Source organism: Pelobates fuscus, chromosome 2 (assembly GCF_036172605.1).
Source record: "Pelobates fuscus isolate aPelFus1 chromosome 2, aPelFus1.pri, whole genome shotgun sequence".
NCBI classification, from domain to species: Eukaryota; Metazoa; Chordata; class Amphibia; order Anura; family Pelobatidae; genus Pelobates; species Pelobates fuscus.
Window position 1 is genome coordinate 28,468,213 of NC_086318.1, and position 21,663 is coordinate 28,489,875.

The window sequence follows — 21,663 nt, forward strand, 5'->3', positions numbered from 1 at the left end:
CAGAGACCTAAGTGTGTAATAATGGTAATACTATTACCTATTATATAATATTGGCAGGGGCAAGGAAATTCCCTCTAAATAGATGGGTATAGGCAGAGAGTATGGAGACCGGAGTGATCAAGTGTCAATAAGGTGATATAAAGTTAAATGTATCACAGACACACAGCCACCCTTTCTCTTAGCTAGTTTCCAGAAATGCTGGATAGGTAGAAGGGCTATAAAGACCCAGAGAGGTCTAAGAAGAATCCTCTAAACTAGCCCTAATCTCCTTAAACACCTTCAAGGGTGTTCTAAGCTAAAGCTCAATCTAAACGTTTAGATGCTAGGAATAACAGTGTGCAAGACAAAGAGTGGGTCTAAGTGCCCATAGTGCAGTAAAGTGTCCCTAGTGAAGTGAAAAAGAGAATAACGAGCTGGCGCCCCATCAGGGGACGTGTATATGGCATCGATTTTAGGAAGCGGGAGATGGAAAAAGATGCTTGGTCGGTCCTCCTACTTCAAATTTGGGGCACTGCGCGTGCAATCTAATGTGCCACCAGATAGGAGTGGTGTGTTAAGTAGTACTATTCCTATCAGTTTAATCCCTGTTATGTGCCTTTTTTTTTGGTTTGGTTTTTGAAGCCACAGTGCAGCACCAGAGGGCCGAAAAATTAGGCATGTACACATGCCTGAAAAATTAGGTATTGTTGCAGCCGCTGCTGTAGCAGCGGCCATAAGAATTTATGTTTGTTTCCCAGGCAGAAAGTGCCCTAAAACATTGCGGCTTGAACCCTATTTGGTGGTGGATAAGTCACGCAAGTCAACCGGCATTCAGAGCTAAAATACAGCAGCATGTGGACCATTTTTAGCCCAAGGCAGCTCATCTCATCAGGCCTTTTTTAGTCGAATGTATCGCCCACTGTCAGTCCCTTCGGGATCCATCCCTCATTCATCTTAATAAAGGTGAGGTAATCTAGACATTTTTGACCTAGGCGACTTCTCTTCTCATTGACAATACCTCCTGCTGCACTGAAGGTCCTTTCTGACCGGACACTTGAAGCGGGGCATGCCAGAAGTTCTATCGCAAATTGGGATAGCTCAGGCCACAGGTCAAGCCTGTACACCCAGTAGTCAAGGGGTTCATCGCTCCTCAGAGTGTCGATATCTGCAGTTAAGGCGAGGTAGTCTGCTAACTGTCGTTCTCTGAGGGTGGACCCCGAAGGGCTGTGGCGATGCATAGGACTTAAAAAGCTCAGCATGACCTCCATCAACAACACGTCTGTAAAGCGTCCTGTCCTTGCCGGTGTGGTCGTGGGAGGAGGAGGATTACTTTCACCTCTTCCACTGTTAGATTCTTGTTGTGCTGCGATATCACCCTTATACGCTGTGTAAAGCATGCCTTTTAATTTATTTTGGAACTGCTGCATCCTTTCCGACTTGTGGTAATTCGGTAACATTTCAGGCACTTTCTGCTTATACCAGGGGTCTAGTAGCGTGGACACCCAGTACAGGTCATTCTCCTTCAGCCTTTTTATACGAGGGTCCCTCAACAGGCACGACAGCATGAAAGACCCCATTTGCACAAGGTTGGATGCCGAGCTACTCATGTCCTGTTCCTCGTCCTCAGTGATCTCACTGAAGTTATGTTCTTCCCCCCAACCACATTCAACACCACAGGTACCAGATAGGTGACAACGAGCACCCTGGGATGCCTGTTGTGGTTGGTCTTCCTCCTCCCCCTCAAAGCCACATTCCTCCTATGACTCCTCTTCCTTACAATCCTCTTCCAGCGTTGCCGCAGGTCCAGCAAGCGATGCTGATAAGGCTGTTTCTGGTGGTGATGGTGACCACAACTCTTCCTCTTCACGCTCATCTACGGCCTGATCCAGCACTCTTCGCAGGGCACGCTCCAGGAAGAAAACAAATGGTATGATGTCACTGATGGTGCCTTCGGTGCAACTGACTAGGTTTGTCACCTCCTCAAAAGGACGCTTGAGCCTACAGGCATTGCGCATGAGCGTCCAGTAACGTTGCAAAATAATTCCCAGCTCCGCAGAGGCTGTCCTAGCACCCCGGTCATACAAATAGTCGTTAACGGCTTTTTCTTGTTGGAGCAGGGGGTTGAACATTAGGAGTGTTGAATTCCAACGTGTCGGGCTGTCGCAAATCAAGCGCCTCACTGGCATGTTGTTTCGCCGCTGGATATCTGAAAAGTGCGCCATGGCCGTGTAGGAACGCCTGAAATGGCCACACACCTTCCTGGCCTGCTTCAGGATGTCCTGTAAGCCTGGGTACTTATGCACAAAGCATTGTACGATCAGATTACACACATGTGCCATGCACGGCACATGTGTCAACTTGCCCAAATTCAATGCCGCCAACAAATTTCTTCTGTTGTCACAAACCACTTTGCCGATCTCCAGTTGGTGCGGAGTCAGCCACTGATCCATCTGTGCGTTCAGGGCGGACAGGAGTGCTGGTCCGGTGTGACTCTCTGCTTTCAGGCAAGTCAACCCTAAGACGGCGTGACACTGCCGTATCCGGGATGTGGAATAGTACCTGGGGAGCTGGGGGGGTGCCGTTGATGTGGAGCAAGATGCAGCAGCAGAAGAGGACTCAGCCGAGGAGGTTATGGAAGAGGATGGAGTAGGAGGAGTAGAGAAGGTGGCAGCAGGCCTGCCGTATCCGGGATGTGGAATAGTACCTGTGGAGCTGGGGCTGTGCCGTTGATGTGGAGCAAGATGCAGCAGCAGAAGAGGACTCAGCCAAGGAGGTTATGGAAGAGGATGGAGTAGGAGGAGTAGAGAAGGTGGCAGCAGGCCTGCCTGCAAGTCGTGGCGGTGTCACCAACTCCTCTGCAGAGCCACGCATTCCATGCTTGGCAGCCGTCAGCAGGTTTACCCAATGCACAGTGTAGGTGATATACCTGCCCTGACCATGCTTTGCAGACCAGGTATCAGTGGTCAGATGGACCCTTGCCCCAACACTGTGTGCCAGACATGCCATTACTTCCTTTTGCACAATCGAGTACAGGTTTGGGATTGCCTTTTGCGCAAAGAAATTTTGTCCGGGTACCTTCCACTGCGGTGTCCCAATAGCCGCCCCAAATTTTTGGAACACTTCAGACTCCGCCAGCTTGTAAAAGCTGGTGGGCTAAGAGTTCAGACAAGCCAGCTGTCAGATGCCGGGCAAGGGGGTGACTTTGTGACATTGGCTTCTTACGCTCAAACATGTCCTTGACAGACACCTGACTGGGGGCAGATGAGCAGGATCTGTTCAAGGCAAGAGATGGAGTGGCAGATGGTTGAGAGGGGGCAAGGAGGACAGCAGTGGTTGACGTGGCTGAAGATGCTGGACCAGAAGAAGGATGGCGGCTTTGAGTTTGTGTGCTGCTTGTACTCATGTGTTGATCCCATAGGTGTTTGTGATGTGCGATCATGTGCCTTCGCAAAGCAGTTGTACCTAGGTGGGTGTTGGACTTCCCACAACTCAGTTTCTTTTGGCACAGGTTGCAAATGGCATCGCTGTTGTCAGAGGCAGACACACCAAAAAAAATGCCACACTGCTGAGCTCTGCAATGACGGCATTCTGGTGGTGGCAACAGCATGCGTTGATTGGCGTGCCGTCTGGCTGACCCCAGGTGCCGATGCATGCTGTCTGACTGTGCCACTAGCTCCTTGCGATGACCTCCCCCTGCTTCCAACTCGTCTCCTCCTCCTCTCTGTCTCCCCATCTGAACTTTCACCCTGTTCTTCTTCGCTTCTAGCGGGCACCCACGTGAAATCCACGGACGCATCGTCATCATCATCCGCTTCACTTGTATCTGACAACTCAGCAAAGGAAGCAGCAGCGGGTACAACATCATCATCATCACACTGTACGTCCATGTGTGTAATGCTGCCTGACTGAGACATATCCCTGTTATCTACATCTTCTGGCAATAATGGTTGTGCATCACTCATTTCTTCCAACTGATTTGTAAATAACTTCTCTGACAGATCAAGTGAAGCGGCTGTGGTGCTAGTGTTGGTGGTGGCGGCAGGCGGGCGAGTGGTAACTTGAGAGGTGCCCGAAGCTAAGCTGGAGGAGGATGGTGCGTCAAGGTTCCGAGCGGAAGTTGTAGAAGATTGGGTGTCCTGTGTTAGCCAGTCAACTATGTCCTCAGAACTTTTCGAGTTCAGGGTACGTGGCCTCTGAACACTGGGCATTATTCTAGGGCCAAAGGGAATCACAGCACCACGACCACGACCCTGCGGGGTGGCCTGCATCTGCCTGTCATTTTTTTTTTCGATTAGTGATACTATTCGTGCAAGCTACTGTAACAACAGATACGAGTGGCACTGTGCACTGGCAGAAGTTAGCAAAGAAGACGCTGTAGGCCTGACACACACGCCAGCAGACAACTAACTGCTATTCAATCTATTACAGTCAAAAACTTTTTTTTATTTAAATGTACACTACTGTTACACCAGATATGAGTTGCACTGGTGTGACACTGTGCCCTGGCAGGCCCTGAAATGCACACGTGTGAAGGAAACTGACTGCTATTATTTCACAGTCAAAAAAGTTTTTTTTTTTTTTAAATGCAAGCTATTCTGACACCAGATATCAGTGGTGGCACTGGGCAAGTGGGCACAGTATATGCTGTGAGCCTGACACACACGCTGGCAGGCAGGCAACTGCAATTAGATTACACAGAAAAAAAAAAGCAGACTGATGTTCTAGCCCTAAAAAGGGCTTTTTGGGGTGCTGTCCTTACAGCAGAGATCAGATGAGTCCTTCAGGACTGTAGTGGACACTGAATACATTAGCCTACCTATCGATTTCCCTATTAAATCAGCAGCAGCTACACTGTCCCTCCTCTCACTTAGAATGCAACTTTCGGGGGGCGGGGCCTAGCTGTCATAGAGGAAAGAACCACTTCGTGTGAGCTTCCTCAATATCTCACTTCAAGCAGCTATCAACAAGCGAATTTCACCCCAGATGGGGATGACCCAGCAATGTTGCTCCTACCTGACCGACCCGACATGCTTAATAGTGGTCAGTAACTTGACAGAGTCTTACTTACCTCCGCATGGCAAGTGTGGCCTAGTGCTCACCGGGCGGGAGAGGCGGACGATTTTCCGATCCTGGGATGCCCAGGAGCAGCTACTTTCCGGCAGGAGCTCCGTTACCCCCCCCCTCGGACTGGTGGGGGTTATCTCGGTCCACCCCTGAGAGGCTGTCTGGAGCTAATGGACGCACAGAGCACAGCCGCCCAGGCTGACATACTCATCTGCGACTCTCCCAATTTGGTACCAGCAAAGCATGGCAGGATATTGAGTCTATGCTGGACAGACTCTTTAATCAATTTTGGAAGCAAATAACAAGCAGGAAGCCCCAACAAGCTCCACCGCAGCCCCAACAAGCTCCACCACAGCTAAGCGAAGCAGTCCCCATTAAAATCCACCAACGCAAAAGGCGTCGAAGACGGGACCGGAGGCACAAACAGAAATGCAGAGCCTGCCCCATGTCAAGCACTCGCCTCCACCTTAAGCCACCACAATCTCGCACCGGACTTGAAGCACCACCGGGACAGATCCGACCACCTGACAAAACAAGCTTCCACCACTTGAAGCCGCGAACCCGGCACTCAGCCAGAGACTTGCCTTTGTTGTTCCAGGTATCAGGGACACCCAGGGTCTGCACCTGGCGGCCAGAAGGGATCGGATGAGCACAAGCAGTAAACAGCAACCTGCCAATCATGTCCCACTAAAGCCGATCCTCCACACCCTGCCTTTGATCACATGAACTGCTCTCTGCACATTAAATAATCGTAAAGAAGCAAGCGTTTAAACATGTCATTATTTCACCTCCTAAAGAGTTTATTGTCGTAGTTCCTTACATGCCTTAACCTTAACCGTTCATGTATTATGTTATTCACTAGTCTCATCTCATGGGGCGACTCACACTTGATTTATAACTAGTGGTGGAGCTGCTGATATAAATACACAGTTGATAACGTGCAAGCTACACCCTAAACATGACAGCCATCTTTCACAACAATGTACTGCTATATACTCATACCCTCAGTACAACTAGCCATGATATACGCACGTTCAGCCTTGCATGCTCAAATATAACACACTTCTGTCTAAAAAAATAAAATACAAAAAAAAGAAAAAGAATATAGCTTCCGAATGAATCTAAAATGGATGCTGTCCAGGAGGTGGGAGGGTCTGGGAGGGAGGGTCTGCTGCTGATTGGCTGGAATGTGTCTGCTGGCTGACTGTGAGGTACAGGGTCAAAGTTTACTCAATGATGACGAATAGGGGCGGACCGAACATCGCATATGTTCGCCATCCGTGGCGAACGCGAACAAGCTATGTTCGCCAGGAGCTATTCGCCAGCGAACTATTCGGGACATCTCTATATTTAATTGTTTCTATCATATCCCCCCTGTCTCGTCTTTCCTCCAAGCTATACATGTTAAGATCCTTTAACCTTTCCTTGTAAGTTTTATCGTGCAATCCATGAACCAGTTTAGTAGCCCTTCTCTGAACTCTCTCTAAAGTATCAATATCCTTCTGGAGATACGGTCTCCAGTACTGCGTACAATACTCCAAGTAAGGTCTCACCAGTGTTCTGTACAATTGTATGAGCACTTCCCTCTTTCTACTGCTAATACCTCTCCCTATACAACCAAGCATTCTGCTAGCATTTCCTGCTGCTCTATTAAGTCATCAGAAATAATCACCCCTAAATCCCTTTCCTCACATATTACGGTTAGGACTCTATCAAATATTCTGTACTCTGCCCTTGGGTTTTTACATCCAAGATGCATTATCTTGCACTTATCCACATTAAATATCAGTTGCCACAACTCTGACCATTTTTGTAGTGTACATAAATCATTTGCCATTTGGCTTATCCCTCCTGGAACATCAACCCTGTTACATATCTTAGTATCATCAGCAAAAATACATACCTTACCATCAAGACCTTCTGCAATATCACTAATAAAAACATAAAAGAGAATGGGTCCATGTACAGATCCCTGAGGTACCCCACTGGTGACAAGCCCAAGCTTCGAATATACTCCATTGACTACAACCGTCTGTTGCCTGTCACTCAGTCACTGCTTTACCCAATTCAACAATATTGGAATCCAAACTTAAAGATTGCAGTTCATTGATAAGCCTTCTTCTATTCATCTTCCAGCCTTGTACATAATGATCTTTTGTGTGAAACACCCACCCTACCTGAGTAGAATGATCTCCTCAGCTGTTGCCACCTCCTATAACCTGTGAAATTTGTTAATATATACTCTGTGTGATTTGTGATTTGTATTGATAGGCACTATGACCGCTTTATCAAATTGAAGTGGTTGTAGTGTCTGGAGTACCCTGCTGCTGTCCTTCCATTCAGCATTAAACATAAATAGGAGTCTACCATAACATATCCACTCTGTTCTGCTTGGACTAATTAGGAAGCATTCAATGAGATGGTTATAGTGCCTACCATATCCCTTTAAAATGGATAGGTCCAGTTTAGAACCCTTAACATTACCTCACCTTTTTACCGGATGGTGCTATTATAGTATGAATAGCATCTTCATTTTCAGGATACAATGAGGGATATGATGGTGATGTCACAGACCCATTATCTTTGAATAAGGTGTTTCCACTAGAAACTGCAGATAAAAAATAGAATTGAATACATGTATTACAAATACAAATGATAATGTTATATTGTGTCAATCAATATGTGGATGGGTGCTTCACTGATCAAGGAACTCCTTATAAATATACAAATTGTCATCATCTAATTAGACCAACCTGGACGTGATTTACCCTCCATGAGATACTCTATGGGCTCATTTACAACTTTGGCCTCAATTTAATATTTTTGGATAAGCTTTTCAAATGATTTAATATTTTTGAATTAACATTTAAAATATTTTAATATTGTACAAAATGTTATATATTTTTTAATACTTAGTTTTTTTGTATATTGATATATATTTTGTTGATATTTTATCCAATACCCCTGCCCCCTCCAATGCAGAACAAGATAAAAAAAAAAAAAAAACTTCTGTCACTTACCTGATTCCAGGGCTGATATCAGCCAGCAGGGGGGGGGGGGGGGGGGGGGACTTAATGCTCATGCGGGGTGATGGCCAAGCTCATCTTAGGACTTCCCCCATAAAAAAAGCATTGTATAATGAGTGAGCGGCATCTGGCAGACCCGAAGTCAAACTATTCTAAAATAGGATTTACCTGCTTTATAGTGAACTTTAAATTTGCTTTGAGAAGCTTCCTGATTGCTCACAAACTCCATCAGCAGGTTATTTTGAGTAGAAACAAAAGGAGGGATTACTGAAGACCCACAGGCCTTGTCCTGAAGAACTTTCGATTCACGACTGTCACCATTGTAAATTTTCAAGTATGAGTCACTGCACCCAGATGATTGTGGGATATTGATTTCACTGATTTCCAGATAAACCTAAGTACAGAATATACAATGTGAATAGCTCAATTACATCAATGTATATTACATAGTTACATAGCTGAAAAGAGACTTGCGTCCATCAAGTTCAGCCTTCCTCACATATGTTTTTGCTGTTGATCCAAAAGAAGGCAAAAAACCCAGTCTGAAGTGCTTCCAAATTTGCAACAAACAAGGAAAAAAATCCTTCTTGACCTAAAAAAAATGTCAGTCTGATATCTCCTTGAATCAAGCAGTTATTACCCCACTAATTAAAAATGATCTCCCTTTTTGTTATGTTTTTTGAAGTATGTATCCAATTGCTGTTTAAACATCTGTATGGACTCTGACAAAAACAACCTTATACAGGCAGAGAATTCCACATCCTTATAGTTCTTTCTGTAAAAAAAACTTTTTCTTTGCCTTAGATTAAATCTCCTTTCTTCCAGCCTAAATGTGTGACCTCGTGTCCTATGTATAGCCCTGTTTATGAATAGATTTCCAGATAATGGTTTGTACTGGCCCCGAATATATTTGTATAATGTTATCATATCCCCTGTCAGGCGCCGTTTTTCCAAACTAAAGAGATTTAAATTGTTTAACCTTCATAACTAAAATGCTCCATTCCTTTTATCAATTTTGTAGCTCGTCTCTGCACTTTTTCTAGTGCCATGATATCTTTCTTTAGAACAGGTGCCCAAAATTGCACAGCATATTCAAGGTGTGGTCTTACCAGCGATTTATAAAGATGCTAAATATTATTTTCATCCCGAGAATTTAGGCCCCTATTTATACATGACAAAACCTTACTGGCCTTTGCAACTGCAGATTGACATTGCATATTGCTGCCTAATTTGTTATCTATAACAATTCCCAAATCCTTCTAGTGTGTAGTTATCCCTAATTCACTACCATTTAGGGTGTAAGTTGCTTGTGCATTCTTAACCCTGAAGTGCTTAACTTTGCATTTCTCTACATTAAATTTAATCTGCTATTTTAGTGCCCAGTCCCCCACTCTATCTAAATCCTTGAGCAGCAAAATAATATCCTGCTCACATTTTATCACTTTACAAAGTTTTGTGACAACTGCAAACACTAAAACATGGCTTTCAAGGCCTATTTCAAGATAATTTATAAACATGTTAAATAGAAGCGGTCCCAAAACAGAACCCTGAGGGACACCACTTACAACTTTTGTCCAGCTTGACAATTCACCATTAATGACAACTCTTTGTATATGATACAAATGAACATGAAAATACATTAATATGAAAGATGACAAAAGTAGACTCTCTGTTTAATGTAAAGAGATAATCCATACTCTGTTGTTCTCTGTTGCATATTTCTGGGCAATAGGTATTACATCTATTTAAAAGCTATCCATAGGAACTGATACATACTTTAATTTAAAAAGAATATATAAATAGAGTTGAGCGGACACCTGGATGTTTGGGTCCGGCGGGTTCGGCCGAATTTTGGAAAAAAGTCCGGGTTCAGGATCAAACATGACCCCGAACCCCATTGAAGTCAATGGGGACCCAAACTTATGGGAACAAAAATGGCTCTAAAAAAGTAATGGAAAGGGCTAGAGGGCTGCAAAAGGAAGTAAAATGGGGGTTAGAGTAGGACAAGTACCCATGCAAACAAATGTGTATAGGGAAATCACTTAAAATAACATAAAATGCATAAAATAAGCAGCCGCTTAGTAGATAACTCCCTAATTCCCATGGTATTAGGGAGCTATCTACCAAAAGGCTGAAAGACCTAAATTGGTCTTTCAGCCAAACTTACTAATACTAAGTAAAGATTACTTAGTATTAGTTAATTCAGCCCCTCCTCACTATACTGCAAGTAGGGGCGTGTCAAGTAAACTGGCCACTGGCTGCTTACTGTAAAAAAACAAAAAACGATTGCCCCCACCCCTGTGCGACGGGTGGGGGCCCTAAATAAGAATGTGGAGGGGGGACCTACTGTCCTCCCGCCGGCCTCCACCCCTGCACAGCTGGTGGGGGCCTGTTGCGGTCACCGGCCCGCCGAGCCTCACGGCCGTGCCCGACCGGCACGGCCGCGCCGACAACACGAGCTTACCTGCTCGTCGGCGAGCCGGGAACCGCTCCTTCCGTTCTTCCGGGCATCACGCCCGAATCAAACATGGCGCCGACCACGTGGTCGCGCCTAAGAGTAGCTCCGCCCCCGAAAATTATACCAACGTGTGCGTGACGTCACGACGTCAACGCACACGCACGTTTTGGTGTCAGAGGTCGCCCTCTGACCAATCATAGCCTAGAGAGGGGTATTTAAGCCCCTAGCTTTTCCCATTACTTTGCGATGTCGTGGTTTCAGTTTCCTGATTTCCTGAGAGTGCTATTTCCGTGATTCTGATTTCCTGGTATCCTGATCCTTGGCGTTTCCCTGGTTATTCTGATCTCTGGATTCCCTGACTTGGCTTGTTTTATCGGTATTGAGTATTTTCTGGCTTCCTTGACCTCGGCTTTCCCTTTGACCATTCTCTGTCTCTAGCGTATTAGTCCGGCCATTCTAAGGTCCGGTTTACGCTCTATCCTGTTATTTTCCTTTTCTTACCTATGTATATGTTTACATAGTTTCTGCGTGCTGGACCACATTACTAGTCGTGACAGGGCCCTAAATAACAATAAGGGGGAGGGACCTACTGTCCTCCCCCCCGGCCCCCACCCATGAGCAGCAGGTGGGGGCCCTAAATAAAAATGTAACCCCCTTGTGACTATGGGTCCCCAAACCCCTAGTCTCCTCCCCCCCCCAAAAAAAATAACCCCTACCTATCCCCCTCATCCTAAAAATAATGAGGGGGGACCCTTATCTAAATACCTGGAAACAAAAAAATAGACTTACCATTTGATGTCTTCTTTCTTTCTTTTAAACTCTTCTTTTATCAGCCCCAAAAAGGGCAAATAAAAATCCATAATAACCGATGAACTTTAAAAAAAAAAAAAAAACGAACACAAAAAAAAAAAAAACATTTTCACCCATGGAGGGCTTCGCACAGACTGAGCTCTGCAGGGCGGGGAAAGGCTTATAGCGCCTTGCCCCGCCCTGCAATTAGGCTCAGAACACTCTGATTGGTGGGTTTAAGAAATCCAATCAGAGTGCTCTGACAGGTAAATGAAGAGACTGACAGGTAAGTCTCTACATTTACCTGTCACAGCACCCTGATTTGTTGGCTTGAAATCCACCAATCAGAGTGCTCTGTGTCATTCTACACAGCTTGGGAAAGTTTTTTGGAATTTTCCCACGCTGTGTAATTTGACTCATAACAACACTCTGATTGGTGGATTGAAAGTAACCAATCAGAGTTATGAGTCAAATTACACAGCGTGGAAAATTCCAAAAAACTTTCCCACGCTGTGTAAAATGACACAGAGCACTCTGATTGGCTGGATTTCAAGCTAACCAATCAACGTGCTCTGTGTCATTTTACACAGCATGGGGAAATTCCAAAGAACTTTCCCACGCTGTGCAAAATGACACATAGCACTCTGATTGGCTGGATTTCAAGCTAACCAATCAGAATGCTCTGTGTCATTTTACACAGCGTGGGAAAGTTCTTGGGAATTTTCCCACGCAGTGTAATTTGATTCATAACACTCTGATTGGTGGATTAAAGGAACACTATAGTCACCTAAATTACTTTAGCTAAATAAAGCAGTTTTAGTGTATAGATCATTCCCCTGCAATTTCACTGCTCAATTCAATGTCATTTAGGAGTTAAATCACTTTGTTTCTGTTTATGCACCATAGCCACACCTCCCCTGGCTATGATTGACAGAGCCTGCATGAAAAAAACTGGTTTCACTTTCAAACAGATGTAATTTACAAATTTAAATAATTGTATCTCAATCTCTAAATTGAACTATAAGCATATACAAGGGGCTCTCACAGGGTCTAGCAAGCTATTAACATAGCAGGGGATAAGAAAATCTTAATTAAACAGAACTTGCAATAAAGAAAGCCTAAATAGGGCTCTCTGTACAGGAAGTGTTCATGGAAGGTTGTGCAAATCACATGCAGGGAGGTGTGACTAGGGTTCATAAACAAAGGGTTTTAACTCCTAAATGGCAGAGGATTGAGCAGTGAGGCTGCAGGTGCATGTTCTATACACCAAAACTGCTTCATTAAGCTAAAGTTGTTCAGGTGACCATAGTGTCCCTTTAAGTAACCAATCAGAGTGTTATGAGTCACATTACACAGCGTGGGAAAATTCCAAAGAACTTTCCCACGCTGTGTAAAATGACATAGAGCACTCTGATTGGTGGATTTCAAGCCAACCAATCAGAGTGCTGTGACAAGTAAATGTAGAGACTTACCTGTCAGTCTCTTCATTTACCTGTCAGAGCACTCTGATTGGATGACTTAAACCCACCAATCAGAGTGCTCTGAGCCTAATTGCAGGCCGGGGCAAGGCTTATAAGCTTTGCCTTATAAGCCTTGCCCCGCCCTGCAGAGCTCAGTCTACGCGGAACCCTCCATGGGTGAAAATTGATTTTTTGCGTCGGTTATTATGGATTTTTATTTGGCCTTTTTGGGGCTGAAAAAGGAAGAGTTTAAAAGAAAGAAGACATCAAATAGTAAGTCTATTTTTTTCCAGGTATTTAGATAAGGGTCCCCCCTCTTTATTTTTAGGATGAGGGGGGTAGGTAGGGGTTATTTTTTGGGGGGAAGGGTGGTTACTAGGGGTTTGGGGACCCCTAGTCACCTGGGGGGGTTAGTTTATTATTTAGGGCCCCTACCCGCTGCTCAGGGGTGGGGGCCAGGGGGGAGGACATTAGGTTACCCCCCCAATTTTTATTTATGGCCCCCACCCACTGCTCAGGGTGGGGGCCAGGGGGAGGACATTAGGTCCCCCCCATTTTTTATTTATGGCCCCCACCCACCGCTCAGGGGTGGGGGCCAGGGGGGAGGACAATAGGTCCCCTCCTTATAGGTATTTAGGGCCTCCACCCACCGCTCAGGGGTGGGGGCCAGGGGCAAGGACAATAGGTCGCCCCCCTTATTGGTAGTTAGGGACCTCACCCACCACTCGGTAGGTCCCCCCTTTAGTTTAAAAGCCCCCACTCGCTCGTCGCAGGTGGGGGCTCAGGAGGGGGGAATGTTTTTTTTTTTTTTTTACAGTGAGCAGCCACAAGCTGCTCACTGTTTAATAGACATGCCCCTACTCGCTGTATAGCAAGTAGGGGTGTAATTTAATAATACTAAGTAACCAGCTTATATAGAGGCTGGGTCACATGCTGCACTGGCCAATCACAGCCATGCCATTAGTATTTAAATCACCGAACACTGAACTCCAACCCAAACATACACTGATATGTCCGTGTTCGGGTCCGGGATCCAAAAAAACCTAATGTTCGTTAAGAACCCGAACTTTACAGTCCGGGTTCGCTCAAATCTATATATAAATGTTGGTCTGCCTTCATAACAATTCATAACAGGAAAAGTGATAAAAGCCAGTGCAACAACTATGAGAGCCAATGGAATATTCCTCTAGATAGCAACCAATTTAGTGCACATCTGACACTAATTTATTTTTCTTCATAATTATAGCAAATAGTAGTTGTTATGGTGCTGTGCATGCACTTAACAAACACGTTTTAATTTGGTATCGGCATCTTTTGGTTACTGACAGAGATGTAATTCTTCAAGTATTCAGACTATTTGAAAATACATATGAACCAATTAGAACACATATTTGAATTAAAGTGTTCTATTTAAAGGAACACTATAGTCACCTAAAATACTTTAGCTAGATAAAGCAGTTTTAGTGTATAGATCATTCCCCTGCAATTTCACTGCTCAATTCACTGTCATTTAGGAGTTAAATCACTTTGTTTCTGTTTATGTAGCCCTAGCCACACCTCCCCTGGCTATGATTGACAGAGCCTGCATAAAAAAAAAATAAAAACTGGTTTCACTTTCAAACAGATGTAATTTAACTTTAATTGTATCTCAATCTCTAAATTGAACTTTAATCACATGCAGGAGGCTCTTGCAGGGTCTAGCAAGCTATTAACATAGCAGGGGATAAGAAAATCTTAATTAAACAGAACTTGCAATAAAGAAATCCTAAATAGGGCTCTCTTTACACATGCAGGGAGGTGTGACTAGGGTTCATAAACAAAGGGATTTAACTCCTAAATGGCAGAGGATTGAGCAGGGAGGCTGCAGGGGCATGTTCTATACACCAAAACGTCGTCATTAAGCTAAAGTTGTTCAGGTGACTATAATGTCCCTTTAAGAGGCTTTCCTTGTATCAATCATTGTCCTGTATCAATTGCTTTTCTCAATGTCATGTCTTCTTTTCTTAAATTAAATGCAAAACAGAGATATCCTAGAATTTTAATATGCATTTCTAAATTTGCTTCAGAGAGGTATTTTCTGGTAAAGTGATTTTTAATAGTTCATTATCAGCCCTTTTATATACTAAACATCTTATAATGTTTAATGATTTTTAACATTTCAACTAGAAAGCAATTTGGCATTTAATCCATAAAATATCTTTCCCGAATTGCATTTGAATGCCTAATAATCTGAATGTCCACGATTAGGAGAACAAAACGCTAACTGTGACTGGCAACATTGAATTTATCAAATTTGTTTTATATTAACCTTACGGGGCGATGGAGTTTGAAAAAACCAGACACAGGTTTTATCTTTTCCAAAGGTGATATCGTCAGATGAGAACGAGCCGGAAGTAAATTGTGTAAACTTTGTCCGACAGAGAACTGAAAAACAGAAAATTTGGATTTTGTTTGAAAAACTGATAGAAATGTCACATTGTCAGAATCAGAATTTTACTAATAAACAATAGCTATTTTCAGTAACCTTTGCACATGACATTATCATTTTTTTTCAATATTATAATTTTGCTTGAAATTAGCTCTGTTGCCAGCAATAGAAACAGTATACCTTTAAAAAAAAAAAAAAAAACTTACTGCATTTATATTGTATATGTATTTTCTTTACATCCAGATGACTCATCCCATCTCTCTGTCCAATATCCACATTAGGGTCAGGTTTTGGCACTATAGTACTTTTACCATTTACGGTGGTGAAAGCAGTTCTGTAAAGAAAGAGGTGACATTATATTGTTGTAAAGATGCAGGATATGGAAAAGATCATTATAACAAAGCTCGTCACATCTCTAATTTAGAACTTAACCTACCGTGAATAATGCATGATCGAGGTATAATCATACGGAAGGCCCAGATTATTTGAATTTCTCTTCTGAAAGTTCCTCCGCATTGCTGCTCAAAAATATCGGTGTAAGTCATATAAACAGTTATAATACTCATTGCAAGAAACTTACAAGACTTTTTTTTCCGAACTGAAATTTACCGAATTTGGGCCAATCTAATCAAATTTCTGAATTCTAATTTGAAATAAACCCAGATCCACAAATTATCCAAATAGTGCAATAGCTGAGCCGTTTCCGTTTATTCAGAATTACATTTGCTGTGCCTGCTGCTAGTAGCCACTGCCAGCTAATATTAACTTTGGACCCCTAATTTACAGTTCTAGATTTTATTTTTTTATTTTTTTTTATTAAAGGGACACAATATGTACCATTTAACTTAATTTTCAGATATTCCAACATTTTGGGGGGCTTCACAAAATTTTGCAGTCAAAACTTTTTTTTTTAGGAAATTCTTTTTTTTTTTTTTCAATTCTTTATTTTATTTGTGCACAGAGTTAACAAGCAGTTTTGCACTACCACGACAGTTGGTGCAAACATTAAGGATACATGCGGTAATAGCAGTGTGGTAGCAGAGACATTGCACATTTTTTATATAAACAAGGTTGAGTCGCTAAATGTTAAACTATATGCTTGTTGTATAAGTGACATGTCATATGAATACAGCACAGTTAGTCTCTAGGGGGTTTAACTTATGTCACAGAGACTGCACTTTTCATGGTGGTATGCTTGCATGCCTAGAGGACAGATTATGCGTTTCAAGAGTTAGAGAAAGAGAAGACCTCAGGCAGGCTCATAGATTATCATTAAGCTTTAGGTTAGTTATGCTAAACAAATAGTGGTTACATAAAATTATTATTTTGCCCCGGAGACTCCCCCGGCTATGTGATGAGCAGAGCAGCCCCTTAGGCTAAAGAAGGGTTAATAAGGGAAGGCAAGCGTTATTAAAAGGCAGATATCAATAGGAGAGGGCCCAGGGTAAAGATTTAAGCTCCAAATGGTATTAGATGTTACAGCATGTTGGTAGCAGATATCACAGCCATCTCAGGAGCTTGCTTCAAGTGTCTCTCTCCAGCTATAAGCTGCATTGACTATGGATTCTGGCTGCAGTATTGAGAGTTCATGTGAGCTGTCTTCAGGTGCCGTAGCCCTGTTGTATAGGCGTAGCAGGTTGGGATCCCTCTTTGAATTGTTGCCCCGTGCTGGGCCGATCCGAAGGTAAATTTGATGGGAGCTGCGTGGGCTGCTTCGCTGGTCTGCCGTCATCTCCATCTTGTTCGCTGTCTGTGGGCCCTTACTCTTAGCGGTTCTGATCTGGCGGGTACTGGGTGGGCACAACACAGAGCCCCAACTGATTTGATCTCCCCATCCTCGTCGTTAGCCTCCACCATGGTACTATGGGGAGTTTAGCCAGCCAAGAGGGAGGGTTTGTATGCCGCTGGGTATGGGCTGTCAGATTCGAGGTTGCCGCCATTTTACATGTGGCTCCGGGTTTCATCCACAGTGCGGTGTTGTTTCGTTGTTGCGGGGTCACTGTTGCCGCAGGGGTCTCGGGGCAGGGACCGGGATAACCCCCACCGGCCCAAGGGGGGGAGACGGGGCCAGATCCACGAGCTTGAGGGAGTCTGGTGTGACACTGTCTGGCAGGATAGCGGGGTAGCGGCCGTCCACCCCGCTCACCGCCTGAGTAGGCCTCATCCTATGCGGACGACATGTGTCTCTCTGAGGGACTAAAACAGGGATTGCAAGCCTCACCTCAGACCCAGTGCCCCCTCATGTACCGGACTGTGGTTTCTGGTCTTCAGGAAGGTACCAGGTCAGCTTTCAATTGCTTAAAGTTCACCTGATTGCAGGAGCTGTCGTGTCGTGCGACTGTCCTGCATGGCGGTCAGGCCCCGCCCCCCAGGAAATTCTTTTGAGGCCAAATGTTTTTTGTTTTTTTTTTGCTTAATCATTTCAATTAAAGTCTAGAAAATAATTTACTAAGATCGGAATGTGAGGCCCTTGGATGAATACAGAGCAGAAAGTTCAATTGTACCATTGAAGAAACCAAACATACAAAGTGCAAATCATCTAATATCAACCAATCAATAATGTACTGCACTTTAAAAACCTACACTGTGTCATTCCATACAATGTGTGCACAAATTATTAATATAAAGTGTCACTGTAGTGGATGGCGTTGGGCTGTCCTCAAAATTATCTGTGTTCATATGCTTTCGGTTAATTTTTGCCGTATGTATGTATGTTGTATGCAGCATTCGTCTGATTGTTTGGTAAAATCACTCCAGTTATTATGCGAGTGAAACTACCGAACAATCAGACCACCCCAGGAATAAGTGTGCCTCCAATTACCGTTCGCAACAATGTTGCAAACGGGTAATTGGCAATCAGTGCAGTGTGTGCTTTGTCCTCTGGGTGGCCGCCATTCGGGAGACGAACACGTGGCGGCGTCCATCTTAAACTCCCGAACAGCGGTGTTTTGCCGTCGAGTGTCTGGAACCCAAATCGGACACTCGGCTAGGCAAACACAGCTGAGACCTCCACACTGCCCTCAATTCGTGTAGGGGGTTTATCCGAATCCTCCCCAGTCTCCATAACCCAAGCCGTTCGTGCATTTTATTCCCTTTTTCTGTGACTGACCGCAGGGCCAAAACGTATGGAACCCATTTTGCTGTTACTTCAGCGCGGTCGGTCTTTTTACTACCTCCAGGAATTTCCCAAACCCATGGTCCAATCTGGGTGATTTTTGAATATGTCACTCACCCAGATCAGGGCTACCAGGGGATGTAACATTTAAAGGGGTACCCCTATGTTTAGGGGTACATTCAGAAAACCAGGTGAACTGTGTCCTGCAAAATGGGATTATGAGTCATACTAAGGGGAGGGGATGTGTGGGTGGCAACTCATGTATGATTGGTGTACTGTATAATTAATGTGAATCCCTCCCTTGCATGGGAAAAAGCTTTAAAAGAAGGTTGAGTGATTAAAAGTTCAGTTCTGCTCCTGATGCTGTGTGTCGTCCAGTCACTGGGATCTGTATGGGGATATTCGTGGATTACCTTGCTTGCTGTGATTATTATTCTATGGTATTTTACTACTTGTTCCTGAGCCTCACTGGGATCTTTAGTGGAGTTAACCTGTGAAAGACCAGCTCTCCGCTACAGTCACAATGTGAAATGTTAAAACTTTTAAAGTGACAATGTGCAAAAAATCTTTAACGTGACAGTTCTCCAAGATAGACTTATACATCAAATATTCTTTCAATCCACAAACTGGTTCTCATTTAAAAAATAACATATGTACGTAGTACAAATAAAACAAATGTAAAATCCCTACTGGATAAACTCACATGTTCCAGAGCCCCTACCAGATGACTCTGGGTTCAAATAGCTTCAGAAAGAGAGGATATAACATCCCACTTATGTTCTCCATTCGCTCCACCACATACATTGCAGTGGTATAAGAAGTTCCTCCCCTCATTTCTTTCCCTTCGTAAACTGCTGCAGTGTATGTGGTGGAGCAAGTGGAGAACATAAGTGCAAATGTGGGTTTTTCTATTAGGGGATTTTAAAGATAATTTATATTTATTTTATTTGCACATATGTTCTTTTTGCAGCGAGAACCATTTGGTTGATTGCAATAATATTTTAAGCATAAATTACTATTTTGTGCATCACTGACACTTTAAAAGCATTTTGCACATTGTCGCTTTAAAAGTTTTAACATTTGCTCATTGTGACACTTTAAATTACTAAGATCTGTTTATTGTAAGGAATTGCTCTGTGTATGTTATAAGCACAGTGTTGCATTTTTGGGGGATAATATTCAAAGTCTAGAACCTACTGGTTACAGAAAAGGTGGTCTATCATTTACAGCACTGTTTCCCAAACCAGTCATCAAGACCCAGGTTTTGTCAGTATCTCCTTAGGAAAAAACAGGGAAATACATAAATCATGGATTGTTGGTGGGCCATGAGGACTGGTTTGGGAACTATTGATTTACAGAATATGAAGTTAAAAGCTAAATAGGGTTCCTGGCATCCTCTCACAGCCCATTTGAACTTCTCTTCTACTGGATTTCGATTTGTTAATTGCTCACCTACATTAATGTAAAACCATATGATTTTCACAAAATCATCCCTGTCACTTCTACTCTGCTCATGGTAAAATCCCAGCGCATGCATCGTTTCATGTTGGATTGTTCCGCTAGTCATGCAGCCATTTGTACTCAGGCTCAAACTCTGTTTTCCACCAACTTTCCCAAGAACTGACCAGCACCTAAAAAAAACAACAGCATACATATGTTTGTTGAATGTTAGCATATTAGATCAAAAACAATTAGTAGGTTATTAAACCCTTTAAGTATTCATGGCAATATTTTCTGTCATTACGTTCAGGTCCATAAAGAAATCGGCCGTCAGCACGGAATGTTCTGCTCTTTTAGCCGTGATTGCATGACACAACCCTTTTGTTAAATAAGTATTTTTCCATTTTGGAAATTAATTAAAAAGAAAAAAAAAAATTGAATGACTTTTGTTATTATGCTAACACGGTCATTGTTTCACGGGTTTGAAAATAAAGAGATTATTCTATGTCCAAAGCTATACAGAAGTAACAAAACGTTTTGCTTAATTGAAACATTATACAAGAATCCATTGAGAAAGCCGCCGAAGCGGAGAAACGCATCTGGAGAGGTCTGACTCCCAACATTGCCAGCCATCACTTGGACTACAAAAGGACTATTATTTGATATACTTTTTTCAGCACCACATATTTTTGCTGACTCGAGACGCCGAGCATTCAAATAAGGTCTGGACTTTATACATGGCTTTCATTTAGTTATTTAAATAGACATCTTATATGCAAAAGTTATTGTTTGCTTTTATATTTTGTCTGTATTTTATAATAAATTATTTTTTACTTATCTTGAGTGTACTAGTAAGGTCAGATCTATGATCTATTAGGAGAGAAGGGTTAATCTAGTTATGTATTTGCTCTATATTCTATAGGTTGTTAGGTTTCCTATCTGTTAACCCCACTCTCATTTATTTTTATTTAATCAGCGCTCCACTACACATATTCTTTTCAAAATGCAGGAAATCCAGAATAAGAGTATTCAACTCTGATCCTTGACTAAAAAAATAGCCCAACGGTTTGCCCGCTGGCAGTGCTAGTCAAAAACCCAAAGCAGCACAAGAATTAATTATGCAACAGCTGGTCAGTGTTTGTTAGCCAGTCGCCTCATTACAAAAGAAAAAAAAATCCTGGGGGGTTCAATAAGACCCATGTATCGCTATAATAGAGATATTTTACCTCTTTATGCCCCCAACATTCATCTGGAAGTTGGGGGTGTGCATGTCTACTAACATTAAAACTAATAACTGGGCAGCCATTGCTGCCAATTTGCTATAAAAGTTTCAATCTCACAGGGAAACGCCCCCATGCACCCTCCTGGGAATACTTAAAATTTTAAGGGAGGGACCTAGCGTCTCCTTCCCTGGTACCCACCCATGTCCTAATATGTATAAAAGGGGGACCTAGTGTCCTCTCCCCTAGCCCTACCCATGCCAGAGAGTGAGGGTCCTTGTATGTTTTAAAGGATGTGGGGACCTTTTGTCCTCTCCATTAGCACGTACTCATGCTGTTGAGTCGGGGGCCCTAATTAATCATAAAAAAATATGAGGGTGGACATGATCCACCTTCCTATTTTACAGTAAACTCCCCTTTAAGGCTAGGGGAAACCAATCCCCTATCACCCCCTTAAACAAATGACCTACCTACCTCTATAACATAATAATAGTGAGGAGGGTGTAATAAAATGTAAAACCGTTAATAAAAAAAAAATGATACTTACCATCAGAAGTCTTTTTTTCTCCCAATACTTTTCTTCAGTCCCAAAAAAGGGCAAATAAAAAATCATAATTCCCAATGCTACTAAGTAAAATAAAAAAAGCTGATTGAAAAAAAAAGAAAAAAAAGCCATAAAAATAA

At 43.1% G+C, this 21,663-nt stretch overlaps 1 protein-coding gene across 1 annotated transcript in view; it reads right to left on the reverse strand.

Moving 5' to 3' along the window:
* The window catches only part of LOC134585411 (hatching enzyme 1.2-like), a 66,345-nt gene that overhangs the window by 24,016 nt on the left and 20,666 nt on the right, over positions 1–21,663 (reverse strand). The window contains exons 6-11 of the mRNA XM_063440824.1: positions 19,772–19,950; positions 15,641–15,722; positions 15,411–15,538; positions 15,085–15,200; positions 8,238–8,463; positions 7,533–7,651 (exon numbers count right to left, since the gene is read on the reverse strand). Of these exons, the coding sequence (XP_063296894.1) occupies positions 7,533–7,651; positions 8,238–8,463; positions 15,085–15,200; positions 15,411–15,538; positions 15,641–15,722; positions 19,772–19,950 (850 nt within the window). The remainder of the gene's footprint in view (positions 1–7,532; positions 7,652–8,237; positions 8,464–15,084; positions 15,201–15,410; positions 15,539–15,640; positions 15,723–19,771; positions 19,951–21,663) is intronic.